This window comes from Heptranchias perlo, chromosome 7 (genome assembly GCF_035084215.1).
Source record: "Heptranchias perlo isolate sHepPer1 chromosome 7, sHepPer1.hap1, whole genome shotgun sequence".
NCBI lineage: Eukaryota > Metazoa > Chordata > Chondrichthyes > Hexanchiformes > Hexanchidae > Heptranchias > Heptranchias perlo.
Genome location: NC_090331.1, coordinates 15,569,846 through 15,590,137, shown reverse-complemented (window position 1 = coordinate 15,590,137; position 20,292 = coordinate 15,569,846). Strand labels below are relative to the sequence as shown.

The following is a 20,292-nucleotide window of genomic DNA, read 5'->3' as shown; positions in this document are numbered from 1 at the left end:
GATTGTGACATCTCTCACTTCAATGAACACAAAGAATTCAGAACTTTAAAGTATGACTGCAAAGGAAAGGTCACTAACCTCTGTATTACATGAAGAAATAGAAATATAATGCTAACATTGAACCTGCTTATTTTATCTGACTACCGTGAGATTTGACAAAAGCATCAGGTTAGAGTGATTATTATTTTTTTATTCATTCTCGGGATGTGGGTGTCGCTGGCAAGGCCAGCATTTTTTTACCCATCTCTAGTTGCCCTGAGAAGGTGGTAACACAGCTCAGTGTCTTGCTAGACCACTTCAGAGGGCAGTAAAGAGTCAATCACCAGAATATTACCAGGGCTCCAAGGGTTAAATTATGAGGCGAGATTAAATAAAGGAGGCTTGTATTTCCGAGAATATAGAAGGCTATGGGTGATTTGATTGAGGTATTTAGAATTTTGAAGGGAATTGATATGGTAGATGGAGAGAAACTTTTTCCATTGGTGGGGGTATCTATGACAAGCAGACATACTTTAAAATCAGAGCCAGAGAGAAGTCAGGAAACACTTCTTCGCACAAAGAGTGGTAGAAGTGTGGAATACTCTCCCACAAAAAGTAGTAGATGCTAGCTCAATTAATAATTTGAAATCTGAGATCGATAGATTTTGCAAGCCAAGCGTATTAAGGGATATGGAGCCAAGGTGGGTAAATGGAGTTAGGATACAGATCAGCCATGATCTCATTTAATGGCTGAACAGACACGAGGGGCTGAATGGCCTACTCCTGTTCCTATGTTCCTATGTGTGGAACTGGAGTCACATATAGGCCAGACCGGGTAAGGATGGCAGGTTTCCTTCCCTAAAGAACATTAAATGCATACAAAACCAATCATCTTTAGTGAACCTATAGAAACCTGTATAAATTGCAAAAATGTTAAATAAGGCTATTTTTCTTTGTGCTTTTTGGAGTGGGGAAATGATCTGATGATTTTCTGTAATCGGTTAGACCTTGCTATCATGGGTCATGAGTGAAATTAATGTTTTCTGTCACAGTACATTTCCCAAAGTGCTTTACTGCACAGCGCAAACTGGCTATAATTCAGCAATTGCACCTCGGAGGAGCCTAAGCTCCATGTGTTGTAAACAGAATTGCTATCAGAACATCCGTCTCAAGCACCTTGAACCTTCTGTTAGTCATTGGACGTGAATCGTACCCATTTAGTTACACTGTCATGCAATTTGAATGGAGAAATAGCAGCCCCTGGTAGAGTGATAATTTGAACGTGAGTAGAGCTGTGCTTTCTGCTTCTATCCTCTACCTCTGAGAAGAAGCACACTGGTCGCCCAGAAGATAAAGGGCAGGATATGGATGTGACAACACATTTTTCATCGATTCCTGTCGTTCAGGGTTGATCCCACACTTCCAGCAAGGAGCCAAACGCACAAGAAGCAAGTCACGGGATATTTAGGGATACATACCTGATGATTTTCCATTTATTTTAATGGTCAGAAAAGCACAAATGGTACGCCCTCAACTTCTCACACTGTACTCCCTGTGAGTGAATCTCCTCCATGGAAGCGTGGGATTGGTCCTTTAATGTCAAAGTTCCACACTTGGTACATCTTAAATCCCAATTGCTTGCCTCAAAGAGGTGGACTGGCAAAATATATTTTTTTCTGTAACTAGCTCTCAATTTACTTGAGGGCCTGTTTATAGAAAGTAGTTTAAATTTTAAATAGTGTTTCAAATTCACCGAGGTTACATGCATTCTTAAATCAGGCAGTCCTGCCTGTCTGGCTTCTTGATATCTCCAGGATGGATGCCTGTTGTGATACTGACTCAGAATTATAGAATCATACAGCATAGAAGAAGGCCATTCGGCCCATCATGCCAGTGCCGGCTCTTTGAAAGAACTATGCAATTAGTTCCACTCCCCTGCTCTTTCCCCAAAGCCCTGCAAACTTTTCCTTTTCAACTACATATCCAAATCCCTTTTGAAAGTTACTATTCAATCTGCTTCCACCATCCTTTCATGCAGAGTATTTCAGATCATAACAACTCGGTGCATAAAAAAAAGTTCTCCTTATCTGGTTCTTTTGACGAGACTCCCTCTTGTCTACGCATACACTACATGCTGATTGGGAAATAGGAACAATCTGAAGCATAGCGAAGAGGAGGGTAACTTGCAGTTATGTTTCCCGTAGTCCGGACAAAAATAGCTCCTTTTTTTGTGGAAAGAGTTTTTAATTAAATGAGTAGCCCTGAATTTACTTGGTGGGACTCCAGCAGAACAGCCAGAAACTCTGCCAGGACCCGAATATGCTGGATCTTGACCTTGCACAGGAGCTTCCTATGGCCTTGCTTGGGGACGGAGATATCCCCTCTCACAAATAAGGCTATTATTGCAGAGATGATGGGACTCAATATTCTGGCAGTTCCCGTTTCTTTGACTGAATGGGACCCGGTGCATGTTTGGAGGCTGGTACATCAAGTGAGATGAGGTGTATGAAGGGTGGCGTCAGGGGGACATTTTCTTTTGCAACAATTTTACCTTCCTGTTTTCAGTCATTGAGGAAACAACTCCATGGCCTAGCCCATTATGATTTTAACTAACTCTTGTCTCAGTGCTTTTTTTCTCCTTAAACTTGTGTGAATAGACTTCACTTTAAAAACCCAAGCTTTGAACGTAACTCTTTTCCAAATCTTTATGTGAACAAAGGCCAAAAAAATCGTGAAATATATTAATGTATTCTGCCTCTTCAAGATCGAGTGTTAGTTGCCGCAAAATCGCATTGGGGATAAAAAAAACTCTTTCAGATTTCATTACAAATCAATTACAGTTCTTACACATCACTGCCGTAATGTTCTTAGGCCATTAATGATTGTATTTTCTTTCATAAATGAAAAAACAGAAGATAAAACATGGACTGTGATCCAGCACAACAACACAGAGCGAACCAAAGTGCGAGGCTCTAGTGCAGAAAGACCCCACCTCGTACAGTTTAACTACAGTGCCAGCATGGAACAGCTTCAAGCCATGATTAACAGCATGGACTATTGTGAGCAGAAAGTGGCCTACCACTGCAAGAAGTCTCGCCTTTTAAACACGCCTGGTAAGTACAAGTGCCGCAAATTACAAATCTAATTACAATGGAACGTTACTGTTCAAAAGTCAGACTGCACTTTTCTCTTCCTTCTCGTTTGATGAAGAGATGATTACTGTGAAATTAGCTTCAGTCAGAAGGCATTACCTATGTTTGACACTGCAGTGCTATCCTATGAAACAGGGAATCTTTACAGAGGATGCATAATGATTGCCCTAAATCAAATCTCGATGGATGGAGATTGAATTAAAGAACATGAGCGCGATGCAAAAATGATCAGGAAAACTTACCGATTGTGCTGTAACAATTAAAGCATTAGATACTTCGATTCACATAAAAATCACTATTATAATTGAATGAATGTATTTTTATCTTTCCCTTCCACTTGGTAACCTGCATCATTCCCTGGCTCCTAGGTCTCCTGTAACTGACTGCGGGAAGGCACATAATGTAACTACAGCACCCTGGCTTGACGCATTGCTGGGTTTCCTCTAATCCTTGTAGATTCACAGCCAAGCTTGCTCACCACCTTCCCTAACAAAATAGACTATTTCAAGGCCTCTATACTTAACGCATATTTCCTACCATTCGGGTGCAGTGTGTTAATAATCTAGCCCATTTCACCACCAGGTAGTGGATTAACTTTAAGTATATAATAGGGAGAACGATCCCAATACAACAATGTGTGCCTGACCTCAATCACTGCAGTTAATCCAGCTGTAGAGTTCCATAGTTATGCAGTGTAAAACACAAAAATGATGCTTGAGTCAAATGTTCAAAGAGCTTTATTCACATAACAAAGAATTGCAACAGGCTTGCAGTAGCAGGACACAAAGGCTTATTCAGATTCGACATGCAAAACATGGTGCAGAACTAGCAGGCTGCATATAGTGACACCACTATTCCCGGCCAGAAAGGAGATGATTGAATAATTCCCCCACCAATCACACCTGGAGACCGCACTGCTGTACGTGACTGGGATTGATTTTATGCACATAATTTGTATGAAACTACCCTCCACGCACTACATTTTGCTGGAGCAGTAATCAATTCGTATTATGTAACTATCCTCCACTCGCCAAGGGTTATGGGGAGAGAGCGGGAATATGGTATTGAGTTAGAGGATCTGCCATGATCATATTGAATGGTGGAGCAGGCTCGAAGAGCCGAATTGCCTACTCCTGCTCCTAGTTTCTATGTTTCTATGTTTGTTGGAGAAATAATCCTGCTTTTATTGGGAGACTTTGCTGTAATTTCAGTCATGTGTTCTGTTTGCTGTAGTTCATAGAGACTCTTTTTGAATAGACTCTGTTTGCTGAGTAAATGGACTTTTTGCTGTAATGCACTGTTTAAATGGACTCTTTTTGCTTGCTGAGTAAATAGACTTTGTTTGCTGTAAAATACACTTGTTTGCTGTGAGTCCTGCTGTAAATCCTGCCCTGCCTCCAACTCATTGGCTGACACTGTGGAATTCATTGGCTGACACAGTGGTGTCAATAGACACAGTGGGGCTAGTATAGTCAAAGCTGACTTGTCTGTTGTCTGCTTCCCTGTTTCTGCTTGGCTAGTTCAAAGTTGTTCGGCAATGGCTTAATAATGACAGATGAAGAAATTCAAACAATACAAATTCAAACAACTATGAAAAATATTGTATTCCAATATTTTTGTGCAGATCCTACTAGAAAAATCTATATGTTAATGGCCTATGGTATCTACATTTCAGTTGCCGACTGGAGGCGTTTGAGGGTTGGATAACTTGGACATTATGTCGGGAGAGACACTCTGGGCTCGATTTTAGGGTCGGGTTACCTGCGGGTTTCCAGCGGGGGGGCCCCGAAAATCCCGATCTCCGATCACGTGACCGGATTCGGACGAAATCCCGGCCACTTCCGGGTACCGCGCTGACGTGCGGGGCTGCGTGCGAAAGCCCCGCTGGTGGGAATCCCGCAGGCAATTAAAGCCAGCGGGGTTCCACTTGAGAGCACTTAACTTGCTCGTTGTGGTCAGTTAATGAGCTGAAGCAGCTGTCAAAAGAGGAAGTGTGGGATTTTAGGTTCAACGCAGTCAGTTTCCCACACTGGGGGAAACAGTACCCTTCAAACCAGGCGTGTTGCAGCCAGCAGCCTGTGGCAGGTGCCAAGGTGCGCTCCACGGGGGAGAGCCCTCACCCACGCAGGAGGCCACCGCGTCACATAGGGCAACCCCTGCCCTCCACCAACCCCCGCCAAGCCAGAGGACAGACCGACACGAAACCGCAGCCCCAGTCCGAGGACCCACCCACCTACCCTGCACAACCCCTCACACCAACACCTGCCAGATGGGTTGTGCGTTGACATCGTCGGAGGACGAACAGGATGACCAGCCCCAGCAGCCTCGCAGTCCACGCCGTCCGCCTCGGAGAGGTGGGGCCCCCCAACACGGTGCTGCGGCACACCCACCTGCACAGCAGGAGGGAGGGCAACCGCAGAGAGAGATGCGTCGCAGGAGGCACTACCCTCCGCACAGGGTGTACAGAGCGAGGCTCAGCTTCATGGACCTCTCCGAGGAGCAGTGCATACGGAGGCTCAGAGTCAATCGCCAGGTAGTCGCCGACATCTGCAGCCTCCTTAACGACGAGCTGCTCCCTGATGGACCAAGCAGCATCTTCTTACCTGTCGCCGTCAAAGTCACCACTGCCCTCAACTTCTTCGCATCTGGTTCCTTCCAGGGTGCCACCGGGGACATCACCGGGGTCTGTCAGTCCTCTGCACACAAGTGCATAAGGCAGGTCACCGATGGGTTGTTCCGCAGGGCCTCCCAGTACATCAACTTCGCCATGGACGAGCGCAGCCAGATGGAGAGGGCGGTTGGATTCCATGCCATGGCCGGCTTCCCACGGGTGCAGGGTGTAATCGACTGCACCCACATCGCAATACGGGCACCTCCGCATGAGCCAGGGCTGTTCATCAACAGGAAGGGGTATCACTCCATGAACGCCCAGCTCATCTGTGACCACCGCCAGAGATTCCTACATGTGTGCGCCAGATACCCCGGCAGCTGCCACGATGCCTTCGTCCTCAGGGAGTCCGCCGTCCCGCCCATCCTGCAGGCACCCAACGCCGGCAACGGCTGGCTCCTCAGCGACAAGGGGTATCCCCTCCACACGTGGCTCATGACACCTCTGAGGAACCCCATCACCGAGCCGGAGCGTCGGTACAATGACAGCCACACTGCTACCAGGTCTACAATTGAGCAGACCATAGGGCTTCTCAAGATGCGCTTCAGGTGCCTTGATCGTTCTGGGGGAGCGCTCCAATACACACCATTCAGAGTGGGACGAATCATAGTTGTCTGCTGTGCCCTGCACAACATGGCCCAACAGAGAGGGGTGCCGCTGGAGGAGGCCCCATCCACACCCGCCACCCACATTGAGGAAGGCGAGGGCGAGGAGGAGGAGGAGGAGGATGCGGAGGAGGAGGAGGCGGAGGAGGAGGACGCGCCAGAGGATGTTGGACGACCCATGCGCCGAGCCGCGACTCACCGGGATGGTCGCCGGGCCAGGGACGCACTCATACGTCAACGGTTCTCCTAGAGTCAGACACTGCGAGGCGCTCGCATCTCCTCACCTGCACATGCGAGTGGCCATACCAGCCCCCTCCACTGAAGAGTGCTGCCAGTAATCCTGCACCCACAGCAGTGTGCCCAATGGGTGGCAGCAGGTGTTCGCCATCATGATGGCCTCCACGGAACGCAACTACTGCACAAGCCGCGGAAGAATGGACGAGAGGTGGCAGGAGTGGTGAGAATAGACTATTTAATATCTGGAATGTGACAATATATAAGAAACAAAGTACAAAATAATAAACACCCTGGTGTATTCCCTTTGTGATTATAAGGCCTTTGCAATTCTTCTCCGGGAACCCCTACGTGGTGCTACCCCTGTGGCTCCAGCAGAGGTAGTGGCAGGTTGCTCATCTTCTTGCCTTGACCGGGTAGATGCTTTTGGCGGACGGCCCCTGGGTTTCGGTGCCCGTGAGGGCACCTCCACAGACTGCTCCTCCTGCACCGGGGCAGGGGCAGACTCGGCCACCTGGAGAGGAGGCACCATTGCGGGTACTGGTTGAGAGGTGGGCGACGGGTGGGACGTGGGGACGCCTTGAGAGGCGTCCCCGCTTCCATGTCCCCGGTCACCATCATCCCTCTCTTGGCCTCGGCCCACATCACCCCTTCCACCCTGCTGGACGGCAGTTTGGATGGCATGTGTGAGGCCTTGCAAGGCCACCCCTAGTGTATCCCTCAGCCTGTTGGTGGCGTCGGAATGTTGCTCACCCTGAATCCGTACAGACGTTGTCAGGGCCTGCAAGGACTCGAAGTGGAGCTGTGCGTGACGCTCGAGGGAGGCCAGCCTGTCCTCCACCGCAGACAGTCCCGCACCTACCCGCGACACTGTGTCGCCGGTACCCTCCTGTGCCTGCGCCACCAATGCCCACATGCAGGAGGTGGACTCCTCCATCGCCTGCGCTATTGTGGACAATGCGCGCGGCACCTCTGCCAGTACCTCAGCAATTAGCTGGTGGCCCTCGACGACTCTCCTTTTCACTGGTGGCCCCCTGGGTTCAGCATCTGGGTCCGGCTGAGCAGAGCCTGGAGATGAGTGCTCCCTCCGTCGCGGACCCTCCGCGGCTGCCCCTGCCACCAGGGTCTGCTCATGCTCACTCGTGCGCGGTGACTCACCAAGTGCTACCCCAACTAGTTGGCGAGGGGGACCCACCGAGGTGCGTGTCTCTGCGCTGGTGGATGGTTGGCTCTGATGTGACGATGCACCCTCAGAGACCGCCATGTCCTCTGAGGAATCGCCCTCCACGCTCGCTTGACCCAAAGACGGACCTGCAAGAGAACAGAGGGCACTTTGAGGCATGTGGACCAACTTGACAGTGCGCCTGATGGCAGGTGATGAGACGGTAACTCGCGATCATGGGTGTTGAGTGTCAGCTTTCCCTTACCGGCCGTTTCGCCAGCGACACACTCGCCATCGGCCACCGACAGGCAATGTCGCGTGCGGGCGAGGTCGAGCGCCTCCACCTCGGCGTCGGTGAGCTCCACCACTTGCGGCGGCCCACCTCCGGTGCGTGCCCTTTCCCTATTGTTCTTGCTTCTCTTCTCCTGTGAAGGCAAAACACAGATGTGTGAGTGGGTGCGTCTTGCATCGTGAGACGCATCGAGCATCGGTGTGGTTGGGTTGAGCGTGGCGCGGAACGGATGGGAGGAAGCGTGGGCCACGTGCCCATCCCATTGCATGGGGATTGGGGTGTGTGGTAGTGTTCGGGTGGGGTCAGGGACGGTGGGTACTTGCGTGCACGGCGAGGATGGTGAATGAGTGGCTGTGAGGATTGCTGATGGAGCGCAGTGGTGGCTGTGCAGGAGGGGGTTGTGATCTGCTTGGCGTGATGGTGGGGACGGGATGTGGGAGGGTGCGTTGGTGTACTCACCTTGCCAGACCTAGTCAGGTCATTGAAGCGCTTGCGGCACTGCTCCCAAGTCCTTGGGGTGTTGCCCCTGCTGCTCACCTCCGCCGTCACCTCTGCCCATGCCTTCCTGGTTGCGGCGGCAGGGAACTTGCGCCCATCTTCTGGGAAGAGTGTTTCCCTCCTCCTCCTCACGCCCTCCAGCATCAGCTGCAGTGCCAGATCTGAAAAACGGGGCGCAGCCTTTCCCCTTTGTTGAGCCATTCTCCCAGACCTCTTGCTTGCAGCAGGAGGGGCTTTGGGAGACTGCCCCTTTAACTGGAGCTCCTACATCGCATCGACGGTACTGCGCATGCGCAGCCGGCCGGCACGCAGCTGGGGAGCGCAGAACCCGGAAGCAGGGCTTAATGGGTCCAATTATCCCGCGATCGCGTGGGGGACGCACACAATTAGCCGTCCGCGTTTTCCACGCTCCCGGAGGACCACCCGCTGGGAACCCGCAGGCCTGCTAAATTCGAGCCCTCTGTTTCTGGCATTATTGAACTCCTCAAGGTTTTATTTTCCTTTGTGTCTGCCACAGTCCTGTCACACAGTAAATCTTATTCGTTGTATCTTTAATCTCGGCTGGTAACCTTTAATTCTTTGGTTGCCAAAGCTAATCATGTTTTCTTGTCATACAATTATTTGGTATTGTTTTTCTTGGTGCTCTGTCATTTCAACAAGATAAAATGTTCTTATCTGAAATGGAAACATCACAGCTTCCTCCTAATTTTACCAAGTTTAGGGAATATTCTTCCAATGGATCTCAAACCATGAAAGCCTCTCATTTTATGGTTCACAGAAATCGTGCTTACTTTATTATCAAATCATGAAAATATACAGTGCAAAAGTATCTTATTCTGACTTAAAGCTATTAAGGCTACATGTTTATATTGTCAAAAATAAACCTACATAATGCATTTCCTGGCACTTAAAATAATATAGATTGTAGTGCATTCCTCTTATTCCCTTACGAAAGTCGCAAAATCCTATAGGATTTTGAAGTATTCTTTTTATCATTCAATATAACATGCTAAAATATCTGAAAGGAACATTACAACCTGTCATGTAGGATTGTCCAGGATTGATTCCAAAATTCTGCAAAGAGGTTGTAAGATATTTAAAGAATTATGAACATAGGAATATAGGAACAGGAGTAGGCCATTCAGCCCCTCGAGCCTGCTCCGCCATTTGATAAGATCATGGCTGATCTGTGATCTAACTCCATATACCTGCCTTTGGCCCATATCCCTTAATACCTTTGTTTGCCAAAAAGCTATCTATCTCAGATTTAAATTTAGCAATTGAGCTAGTATCAATTGCCGTTTGCGGAAGAGAGTTCCAAACTTCTACCAACCTTTGTGTGTAGAAATGTTTTCTAATCTCACTCCTGAAAGGTCTGGCTCTAATTTTTAGACTTATAAACTTTGATCAGATCACCCCTTAAAACTTGGAAACTCCAGAGAATACAACCCCAATTTGTGTAATCTCTCCTCGTAACTTAACCCTTGAAGTCCTTCGATATGATCGTCAACAAGATGTAGAGTCAGAATTGCCACGATAGGAGTAACGTGTCGATTCATATACATTAAATGGTGCCTCATTCAAGAAATTATTGATTGGTAGAAAGCATGAGATCACAACTCCGATTTTAACTCCCGTTCAGGCCTGAGCTAATATTTCATTCAGGTCTCGATGATGTCATCAGGCTGCAACATGCATATGTAAAGAAGGACCCCGCCAGCCTTGGGTGGGTGTCCTTGCCACCTGCTCAGGAGAGCAGGTTAAAATTGCAAATGTTGGGATCATGGCGGCTTTCAGGCAGGTAAGAACCACGGTGAGTTTAACTGCCCAACTGCCAGGTTTCTGCTAAGCGGGCAGGTTTAAAATCACCCCACACATAGTTGCACAGGTGCCATTCTGTACTGGCTAAATGCATGGACTCAAAGCATTGCTCAGCATACAGTGCAACCTAAATTCAAGACATTATTGAGAACTAAAATATCCTAGTCTTGAAACAAAAAAGTTGCATCTTTTCAACTTCTTTCGATTGTTTGATAGCTTGTAGTTTTTTTATTTCAAGGCTGAATTGGGCCCGTGATTTGACATAAAAACAGAAAATGCTGCAAATACTCAGCAAGTCAGGCAGCATCTGTGGAGAACGAAACCGAGTTCAGGTCGATGACTTTTCGTCAGATTTGACAAGTCAGCTGCCTAATTGGGAGAAAGTGTTTCTAAATGCCTATTTTGATTCTGCTACATGACTAATATCACAGCTGACAGCTGTACACTCTTAAAGCTGGCTGGCCAATATTTAAAGGTCCAATTCAGGTAGTTGAAACACTTTAGGTAATTAACTTTTTGTGGATTCTGCAACAGAAATGGATTTAACTTCTCCTGAATGTGGCTTCTGAAACATGCCATTGGAAATGGAGGCGAGTTGCAGCCAAAGCTCATTTGGCCCTTTAAACCAAAAAAGGTGAGGTACTGCAGCAGGGCACTCAGGCAAACGTTTGGCTGGGAGTTATTTGTGTTTAGACTGAGGTTTCTTTGTTGAGACTGAGAATTCTTGTGTTCAGACATGTTTACCAATGTTTTGGAGCCACTCAAACTGACAACATCAGGATGGTGGGGGGGGTTACAATGGATCTATTCCACAGTACATCTGAGAAGGAGGCACATCACCATCCACAACAGGCACGGAGTGCAGTTCTGGGATCTGCAGTTGCACAGGACAGAAGTGCTCAACAAGGACCTGCAGAAGAGCAGAGAGGGGACCAACCGAGGGGCTGAGGTCGCAGGAGGCACTACCCACGTGAGAGGGTCTACAGGCAGAGGCTGAGCTTCCTAGACCTCTCTGAGGAGCATTGTCTACACAGGCTCAGACTGAGCCACCAGGTTACAGACGTCTGCAGCCTCCTTCAGGAAGAGCCGCTCCCGGCTGGATCTGGTGGCTATGCGTTGCCCGTCACGGTTAAAGTCACCACTGCCCTCAATTTCTTCACCTCCGGATCCTTCCAGGGCACCAACAGTGATATCGCCAGGGTCTCTCAGTTGTCTGCACATAAGAAGTGTATACGACAGGTCACGGATGGCTTGTTTGCCAAGGCATCCGGCTACACCAACTTCCCCTGCGACGACATCAGCCAGACTGAGAAGGCAGTGGGTTTTCACTCTCTGGCTGGATTTCCACTGATGCAGGGCGCAATTGATTGCACACGCTTAGCAATCCGAGGGCCTCCATATGAGCCAGGATTGTTCATAAATCCAATGGGCTATCACTCCATCAATGCACAGCTGGTGTGCGACCACCGGAAGAGATTTCTGCAGGTGTGCACCAGATTCCCTGGCAGCTGTCATGAGTCATTCAGTTTTGCAAGTCTAACATTCTGGACTTCTTCCACACAGAAGACAGATTTATGGGCTGGCTCCTTGGAGACAGGGGATACTCCCTGCAGATGTGGCTCATGCCACCTGTGAGAAACCCCAACAAAGAGGCACAGCAGCAGTACAATCAGCGCCACATTACCACCAGGTCTGTCATTGAACAAGCCATAGGAATGTTGAAGATGCACTTCAGGTGCCTGGATCAATCTGGGGGAGCCCTTCAGTACTCGCCAGAGAGGGTGTGCAGAATTATAATCGTGTGCTGCATCCTGCACAACATAGCGCAGCAGCAAGGGTTACAGTTGGAGGAGGTCAAATGCGCTCATCAAGCATCCTCATCTGGCGGCAACATTGAAGAAGAGGAAGAGGAGTAGGAGGAGCAGGAAAATGAAGATGGGGAGCCCATCGCGAGAGCAGCGGCGCACATTGCTGCTCGTGATATCGGGGATTCCCTCATCTCCAACAGGTTCTCATAATAAGATGTGCAAATTGAAGACTTTGAAATACTCAGGCCGCCTCGAACAACAACCACCCCCAAACCCCGCCCCCATTTTGCACAAAACAGTCCTTCAACCACACATACACCCATTGCATACCTGCATAATGTCTTGGCATTCATGATGAAGCACATGAAAGAGCGAATACTCAAAAGGGATTCAATAATGGCCAAGACATGGCAGTTGTGGTGATAATGATTAAATTTAACGTGTTATAACTAAAAAATATATAAATTAACAACATGACAGCTCATCAAACGTTTAACTCTTGGTGAATTACAATTGCTTAGCCTTTCTCTTTCAATCACTTCTACATGGTGCTTCCCCTGTGGCTTCAGCTCAGGTAACGGAAGGTTGCTCAGATCCCTGCCCTGACTGCTGAGATGCTCTTAACCTACGACCTCTGGGTTTTGGAGCCCATGAGGGCCCCGACAAAGACTGCTCCGCCTGCACCTGTGCAGGGGCAGACTCGGATGTCGGGAGAGGAGGCAGTGTTGTGGGTATTGGTTGAGGAGGAGGCAATGGTTTAGACGTGGGAGCTCTTTCAGTGGAGTCCCCACTTCCATGTCCCCTTTTACCATCATCCCTCTCCAGTGGAACATTACTCCCACTACTCTGCTGGCCAGCAGGTGGGTGAGCAGATATGCCATGTATTAAGGCCACAGCTAAAGTATTTGTCTGCCTGTTTAAGGCAGCAGACATGTTGGCATCCAGAGTCCACACGACCATTGTCATGGCCTGCGTGGACTTGATTGTGAGCCGTGCTTGAAGCTCAATGGAGGCTACCATTCTCTCCATCGCAGACATTCCCACAATTACCTGCGCCACCAATCCACTAGCGATGGGGTTGGACTCCTCCATCCTTTCTGCTGTTGTAGAGAATGTGCGTGACACATTTTCCAGTACCTCACAAACGTGCAGCTGTACCTCCATCATTCTCATTCTCAACGATGGCTCCTGGGTTTCAGCACCTGCATCCAGTTGAATAGAGCTTGGAGAGGAGTGTCCCCTACCCCCGAAGCGGACTCTCCACAGCTGCTCCTTGTGCACACTTGTGAATGGTGAATATAAAACATATAAGAACCTGAGGGGACTTGAAGGGGTAGACCCGGTATTGACCGGGACCAATATCCTCGTGGGGGCATTTGCTAGTTCTGTTGGGGAGGGTTTAAACTAGTGTGGCACCTGGTGATTCACCATTCTAACTGTCTAACAGGACCCACTGTAGTGCCAGTATCTGCGCTGGTGCATGGTTGTATGTCCTGTGACGGTGCACCCTCAGAGGGAATGAGATCCTCTGAGGAATCGCTTTCTTCCATCTCAGCACTTTCCTTTTGAAGGCATGAAGGCCCTGGGAGACTACAGAAGCCGATATTAATTATTCATCGGAAAAGTGGCAATCTTTCCACCGGCCATACTGAGCTCTGAAACAGTTCAATCATTGATAAAATCAATTCATTGTGTGTGTGAAAGATGTTAAAGTTCTGTCACCAGCCATTTGCAGGTTGCCAGTCTCTCCATCCCCAATGGATAGGCATACAACGGTGCGACTTATCTCGATGGTCTCCTCCTCCGCATCTGTGAGCTGGACTATCTGTCCTAGTCCACCTCCAGTCCTCCTCCTCTCCCTTGAGTTTTGCGCTCTCTTCTCCTACAAGGGGGGAAAGATCAGACTTGTGAGTGACTGAAGGTGATGTATTCACCCGATGGATGCATTGCTTTGGGTGAGGTTGACAATGAAACAGATGCATCAGCGGGTGGCTATCAGACGATACATCACATTGCATCAGGATTGAGGTGAGTGGCAGTGGTGGTTGCATCAATGGTGAGGTGAGTAAGTGCATAGAAAGTGAAGGATGGTTGATGCTGAAACTTAAGTGGGTGTGAGCAATGATGTGATGGAGTAGGCTTGCCAACACAGATTGTGGGGGTGGGTATGGTGGGGGGGGGGAGGGGTTACACAACCTACAAAGGGCTACATTTGTACAGGGCATTGGTGAGACCACATCTCCTTATTTAAGAAAGGACATAATTGCTTTAGAGGCGGTTCAGAGAAGGTTCACTCGACTGATTCCTGGGATAAGGACAGGTTGGGCCTGTATAGATTGGAGTTCAGAAGAATCAGAGGTGTTCTTATTAAAACATATAAGAACCTGAGGGGACTTGAAGGGGTAGACCCGGTATTGACCGGGACCAATATCCTCGTGGGGGCATTTGCTAGTTCTGTTGGGGAGAGTTTAAACTAGTGTGGCAGGGGGATGGGAACCATACGACAAATTCAGACGAGGAAACGGGAAGCAGAAAAGCAGTTCGTGAAGTAGTTAGCGACGCAGAAAGGCAAAAGAAGCAAAGGTTAAATAGTGTTCGGCACATGAATTTGACGGGGTTAAAGACTATATACCTCAATGCAAGGAGTATTACAAACAAAGCAGATGAGCTAAGGGCACAGATAGACACATGGCAGCATGATATCATTGCTATAACAGAAACCTGGCTTAAAGGGGGGATAATTGGCTGCTCAATATCCCTGGATATAGAGTTTTCAGGCGGGATAGACTGGGTGATAAAAAAGGAGGGGGGGTAGCATTATTGGTTAAAGAATCAATTATAGTTGTGAGAAGAGATGATATGCTAAATGGATCATCAATCGAGGCCATATGGGTTGAGCTAAGAAATAAAAAAGGGGCAGTCATACTACTAGGAGTGTACTATAGACCCCTGAATAGCAAAAGGGAGATAGGAGAACAAATATGTAGGCAAATTTCTGAGTGCAAAAATAAGAGGGTAGTAACAGTAGGGGACTTTAACTATTCTAACATCAACAGGGATTCAAACAGTGTGAGGGCACAGAGGGTGCAAAATTCTTGATTGATGTCCAGGAGAACTTTTTTAGCCGGTACGTGACAAGCCCAAAAAGAGGGGATGCAATTCTAGATTTAGTCCTGGGAAATGAAGATGGGCAAGTGGGTGAAGTGACAGTGGGTGACCATATTGGGGATAGTGACCACAATTCAGTTAGTTTTAGCATTATTATGGAAAAGGACAGAGTTAAATCAGGAGTAAACGTTTCAAATTGGGGGAAGGCAAATTTTACAGAACTAAGAGGTGATTTGGCAGAAGTGGACTGGACACAACTACTTGAGGAGAAATCAGTGGCAAGCCAGTGGGAGGCACTAAAAAGTGAAATTCTACGGGTACAATGCAGACATGTCCCCTCAAAGAAAACGGGTGGCACTACCAAATTTAGAGCCCCCTGGTTATCTAGAAGTATACGGGGCAAGATAAAGCAGTAAAAGAAAGCTTATGACTGTCACAGAAAATTAAATACTGCAGAAAGCCTAGAGGAGTATACAAAGTACAGGGATGATGTAAAAAAGGAAATAAGGAAAACAAAGAGAGGGCATGAAAAAATATTAGCTAGTAAGATTAAAGAAAACCCAAAGATGTTTTGTCAGTACATTAAGAACAAGAAGATAGCTAAGGAAAAGGTGGGACCTATCAGGGATGATAAGGGTAACTTGTGTGTAGAAGCAGAGGATGTGGGTAGGGTTTTAAATGAATATTTTGTCTCCGTCTTCACAAAGGAAAGGGATGATCTGAACGTAGTAGTTAAAGGGGAGAGGTGTGAAATATTGGATAAGATAAACATTACGAGAGAGGAAGTACTAGAGGGATTGGAATCCTTGAAATTTGATAAGTCACCAGGGCCGGATGGATTGTTTCCCAGGCTATTGAACGAAGCCAGGGAGGAAATAACGAATGCTCTGAGGGTCATTTTCCAATCCTCACTAGATACAGGGAGGTACCGGAGGACTGGAAGACTGCAAACATAGTGCCATTGTTTAAAAAGAGTACAAGGGAAAGGCCGAACAATTATAAGCCGGTCAGTCTTACCTCGGTGGTGGGCAAACTATTAGAATCAATACTGAGAGATAGGATAAACTGTCACTTGGAAAGGCATGGTTTAATCAGGGATAGTCAGCATGGATTTGTTCAAGGAAGGTCACACCTTACAAATCTGATTAAATTCTTTGAGGAAGTGACAAGGAGGATTGATGAGGGTAGTGCAGTGGTTGTTGTCTACATGGATTTTAGTAAGTCATTTGACAAGGTCCCACATGGCAGACTGGTCAGAAAGTTAAAAGCCCATGGGATACAGGGAAATGTGGCGAATTGGATCCAAAATTGGCTCAGTAACAGGAAACAAAGGGTGAAACTCGATGGATGTCTTTGCGAATAGAAATCCACTTCCAGTGGGATGCCACAGGGCTCAGTGTTGGGTCCCTTGCTGTTTGTGGTATATATTAATGATTTAGACTTGAATGTAAGGGGCATGATTGGCAAATTTGCAGACAACACAAAAATTGGCCGTGTAGTTGATAGTGAAGAGGATAGCTGTAGACTCCAAGAAGATATCAATGGGTTGGTGGAGTGGGTGGAAAAGTGGCAAATGGAGTTCAACTCGGAGAAGTGTGAGGTAATGCACTTAGCGAGGGCAAACAGTAAAAGGGAATACGCAGTAAACGGGAATATTTTGAGAGGGGTAGAGGAAGTGAGAGACCTTGGAGTGCATGTGCACAGGTCCCAGAAAGTGGCAGTACAGGTAGATAAGGTTATGAAGAAGGCATACGGAATGCTCTCTGTTATTAGCCGAGGTATAGAGTACAAAAGCAGGGATCTAATGATGGAACTGTATAAAATGCTGGTAAGGCCACAGCCGGAGTATTGTCCGCAGTTCTGGTCACCACGTTACAGGAAGGACGTAATTGCTCTGGAGAGAGTGCAGAGAAGATTTACAAGAATGTTGCCAGGGCTTGAAAATTGCAGCTACGAGGAGAGATTGGATAGGCTGGGTTTGTTTTCCTTGGAGCAGAGGAGGCTGAGGGGTGACTTGATTGAGGTGTACAAAATTATGAGGGGCCCAGATAGAGTAGACAGGAAGTACCTGTTTCCCCGAGCGGAGAGTTCAAGAACTAGAGGACATAGATTTAAGATGATTGGCGGAAGGATTAGAGGGGACATGAGGAAAATCTTTTTTACCCAGAGGGTGGTGGGTGTATGGAATTCGGTGCCCGAATTGGTGGTAGAGGCAGGGACCCTCAACTCTTTTTAAAAATACCTGGACCTGCACCTAAAGTACTGTCAGCTGCATGTCTACGGACCGTTGCTGGAAGGTGGGATTAAAATGGGAACCTGGTTGTTCTTCGAGCTGGCGTAGACACAACAGGGCGAATGGCCCCCTTCCATGCTGTATCTTTTCTATGGTCGTATGGTTCTCGATGCTGAGAGGATGTTTCCCCTTGTGGGAGAGACTAGAACTGGGGGACACAGTTTAAAAATAAGGGGTTTCCCATTTAAGAAGGAGATGAGGAGAAATTTTTTCTGAGAGGGTTGTGAGTCTGTGGAATTCCCTTCCCCAGAGAGCGGTGGAGGCAGGGTCATTGAATATTTTTAAGGCTGAGTTAGATAGATTCCTGATTAACAAGGGAGTCAAAGGTTATAGTGGGTCGACTGGAAAGTAGGGTTGAGGACACAATCAGATCAGCCATGATCTTATTAAATGGCAGAGCAGACTCGAGGGGCCGAATGGCCTACTCCTGCTCTTAATTCGTATGTTCGTAAGTAACACAGGATGTGGGTGAATCAGCAAATGTACTCTCTTTTCCTGACCTGGTTAGGTCATTAAAATGCTTCCTGCACTGCAGCCAAGACCTGGGCATCATGCTCCTGCTGCTCACCTCATCTGCCACCTGTAGCTACGCCTTCTTGGTGGCAGAAGCAGGTTTCTTCCTCCCATCGCTTGGGTAAATTCCCTCCCTCCTGGTTTTGACTGCACCCAGCAGTACTTTCAGTGAAGCATCGGTTAACCTGGGTGCTGCCTTTGCTCTTCTTGAATTTATTCCTATGTTTCATCCTTTCTCTTCCAAAATCCATTTTTGCATTGGCCCTTTGAATAGTGGACTTCAGATCACGTCATGCTGGTGCGCAGTACGCCTGCTGTGCAGCTTGGAGTCACGAAACCCGGAAGTAAAATTAATTGCCTTCAATTTAGTTGCAATCGCAGATTCCGACAGGCTCAATTTACTTCCGGATTTCCCATGACATATCTACCCACCCGCTGAATTATTGGCTCCAGATACAAATCATGCCTATGGCGTCGTCCTTGATGTAATGCAAAAAGTATCATGCTTCTGTATGACAAGTCGGTGACTGAGAAAGTGTTTAAGTCAGCATGCAGTCACTCTGAAGCTTTGGCATAAACCTATTTTGAACACAGCATCCACATTTAGAAATTATGCTATGCAGTTAAAATAAGTGAAGTTGTGCAGTAACTTGGCATAGGATTTGAATTCACGTTAGTGATTTCCCAAGAGATGGGTTCCTGCTCTAGTCCTGGATTGTTGTGTGTGGGGAAGGAGAGGGGAAATATGTGCGTATTTAATAACTGCAAAGTGGCAGAAATGTTGAATTTGGAAAACTGAAGAGCAATATGCTTGTTAAAACATGAGAGAACATTTGTCCTTTGTAAATATGAGTGTTTGCAATTTATACATGTGTAATACCTCACAGACATGTCCAGAGCATAAACACCTGTGTTCCAAGACTGTATCCAAGCTTCCTCTGTCACTTAGCTTATTCAAATTAGTGTTCTGAAAGAACAAGCATACCAGCCCCTTCACGAGTACAAAGTTGGCATAAGATCAGAAAAAAACTCTTTCTACAAAATGTTGGAGCTAACTCCCATCAAAGTGTATTAATGCTATGTCAATAAAGCCTTTTAATAATAACTGGACAAATATCTGGTTATGAATGGAGTACAAGAATATTGTGAAAGGTTTGGGCTTAAGATAATTATACTATTGAATACAATGGCTTTGCAGAGAAACATCATCTCTGCAGTGTAACTGATCAAGGCTGAATAATGTATGTTATATTTGAACCTGTACTTTTAAAAAAAAAAGTTATCTTGTGGGTAAAAGAGCAATTCTAAAGTTTTATCTGAAGCATTATCTGTGGCTGTTCACACCTTATTAAATAATTTGCGACACACTATAGCACCCAAACTTATCTATGATCTGTTGAAGAGAATGAGTGTGGTTGGGCCATGTGATTTTTAGTCATTTAATTCTTAAATATGTCCTTGTACATGCCTGAGACGAGAGTGTAGAATTCTGCACGTATAGATCCGGAGATAAAAATCGAGCCCATTTTATCTGACTAATGCAGCCTTGCCAACATTAGCCACAACCCAAGAACAAATACATAAAAAAACACCTCTCTTAATGTTTTTTGAGTTTTTAGTCTGGATGATTTTCTCTGTTTCACATTCCAGTGAGCAAGTGGTGACTCCCTAAAGCTTGAATTGTGCCTTTGCCTGTTCAGTATCTAGGTAACTTGTAGCGTGCTCACAAATCAAACTGAAAAACCTTGTTACTGTATGCTGACTTACTGGTTATAGCACACGCCGTAACATAATATTTCTCAACTTCGGAAGGTGTTGGAATAAACACTTCACTAGAACATGGCTCAGGTTATAAACTGCCAAACAGATCTATTAAACAATATAAAAATAGAAAATGCTGGAACTACTCAGCAGGTCAGACAGCATCTGTGGAGAGAGAAACAGAGTTAATGGGCATCACTTTAGCACCCGCTATCGGGTGCGTTCCTGGCGGGGGGGGGCTCCGAAAATCGGGGAATCCCGGAGCGGGTTCGGAGCCCGGCTCCAACCCACCCACTTCCGGGTTCCCCACTGACGCGCTGGCGTGCACGCGCAGCCCCCGCAGGTGGGAATCCCGCAGGCAATTCAAGCCAGCGGGATTCCACTTAAAAGTATCTATG

General features: G+C 47.1%; 1 protein-coding gene across 1 annotated transcript in view; it reads left to right on the top strand.

The window, feature by feature from the left end:
- The window catches only part of LOC137323447 (contactin-associated protein-like 5), a 590,554-nt gene that overhangs the window by 305,999 nt on the left and 264,263 nt on the right, over positions 1 to 20,292 (top strand). The window contains exon 13 of the mRNA XM_067986921.1: positions 2,892 to 3,092. Within this exon, the coding sequence (XP_067843022.1) occupies positions 2,892 to 3,092 (201 nt within the window). The remainder of the gene's footprint in view (positions 1 to 2,891; positions 3,093 to 20,292) is intronic.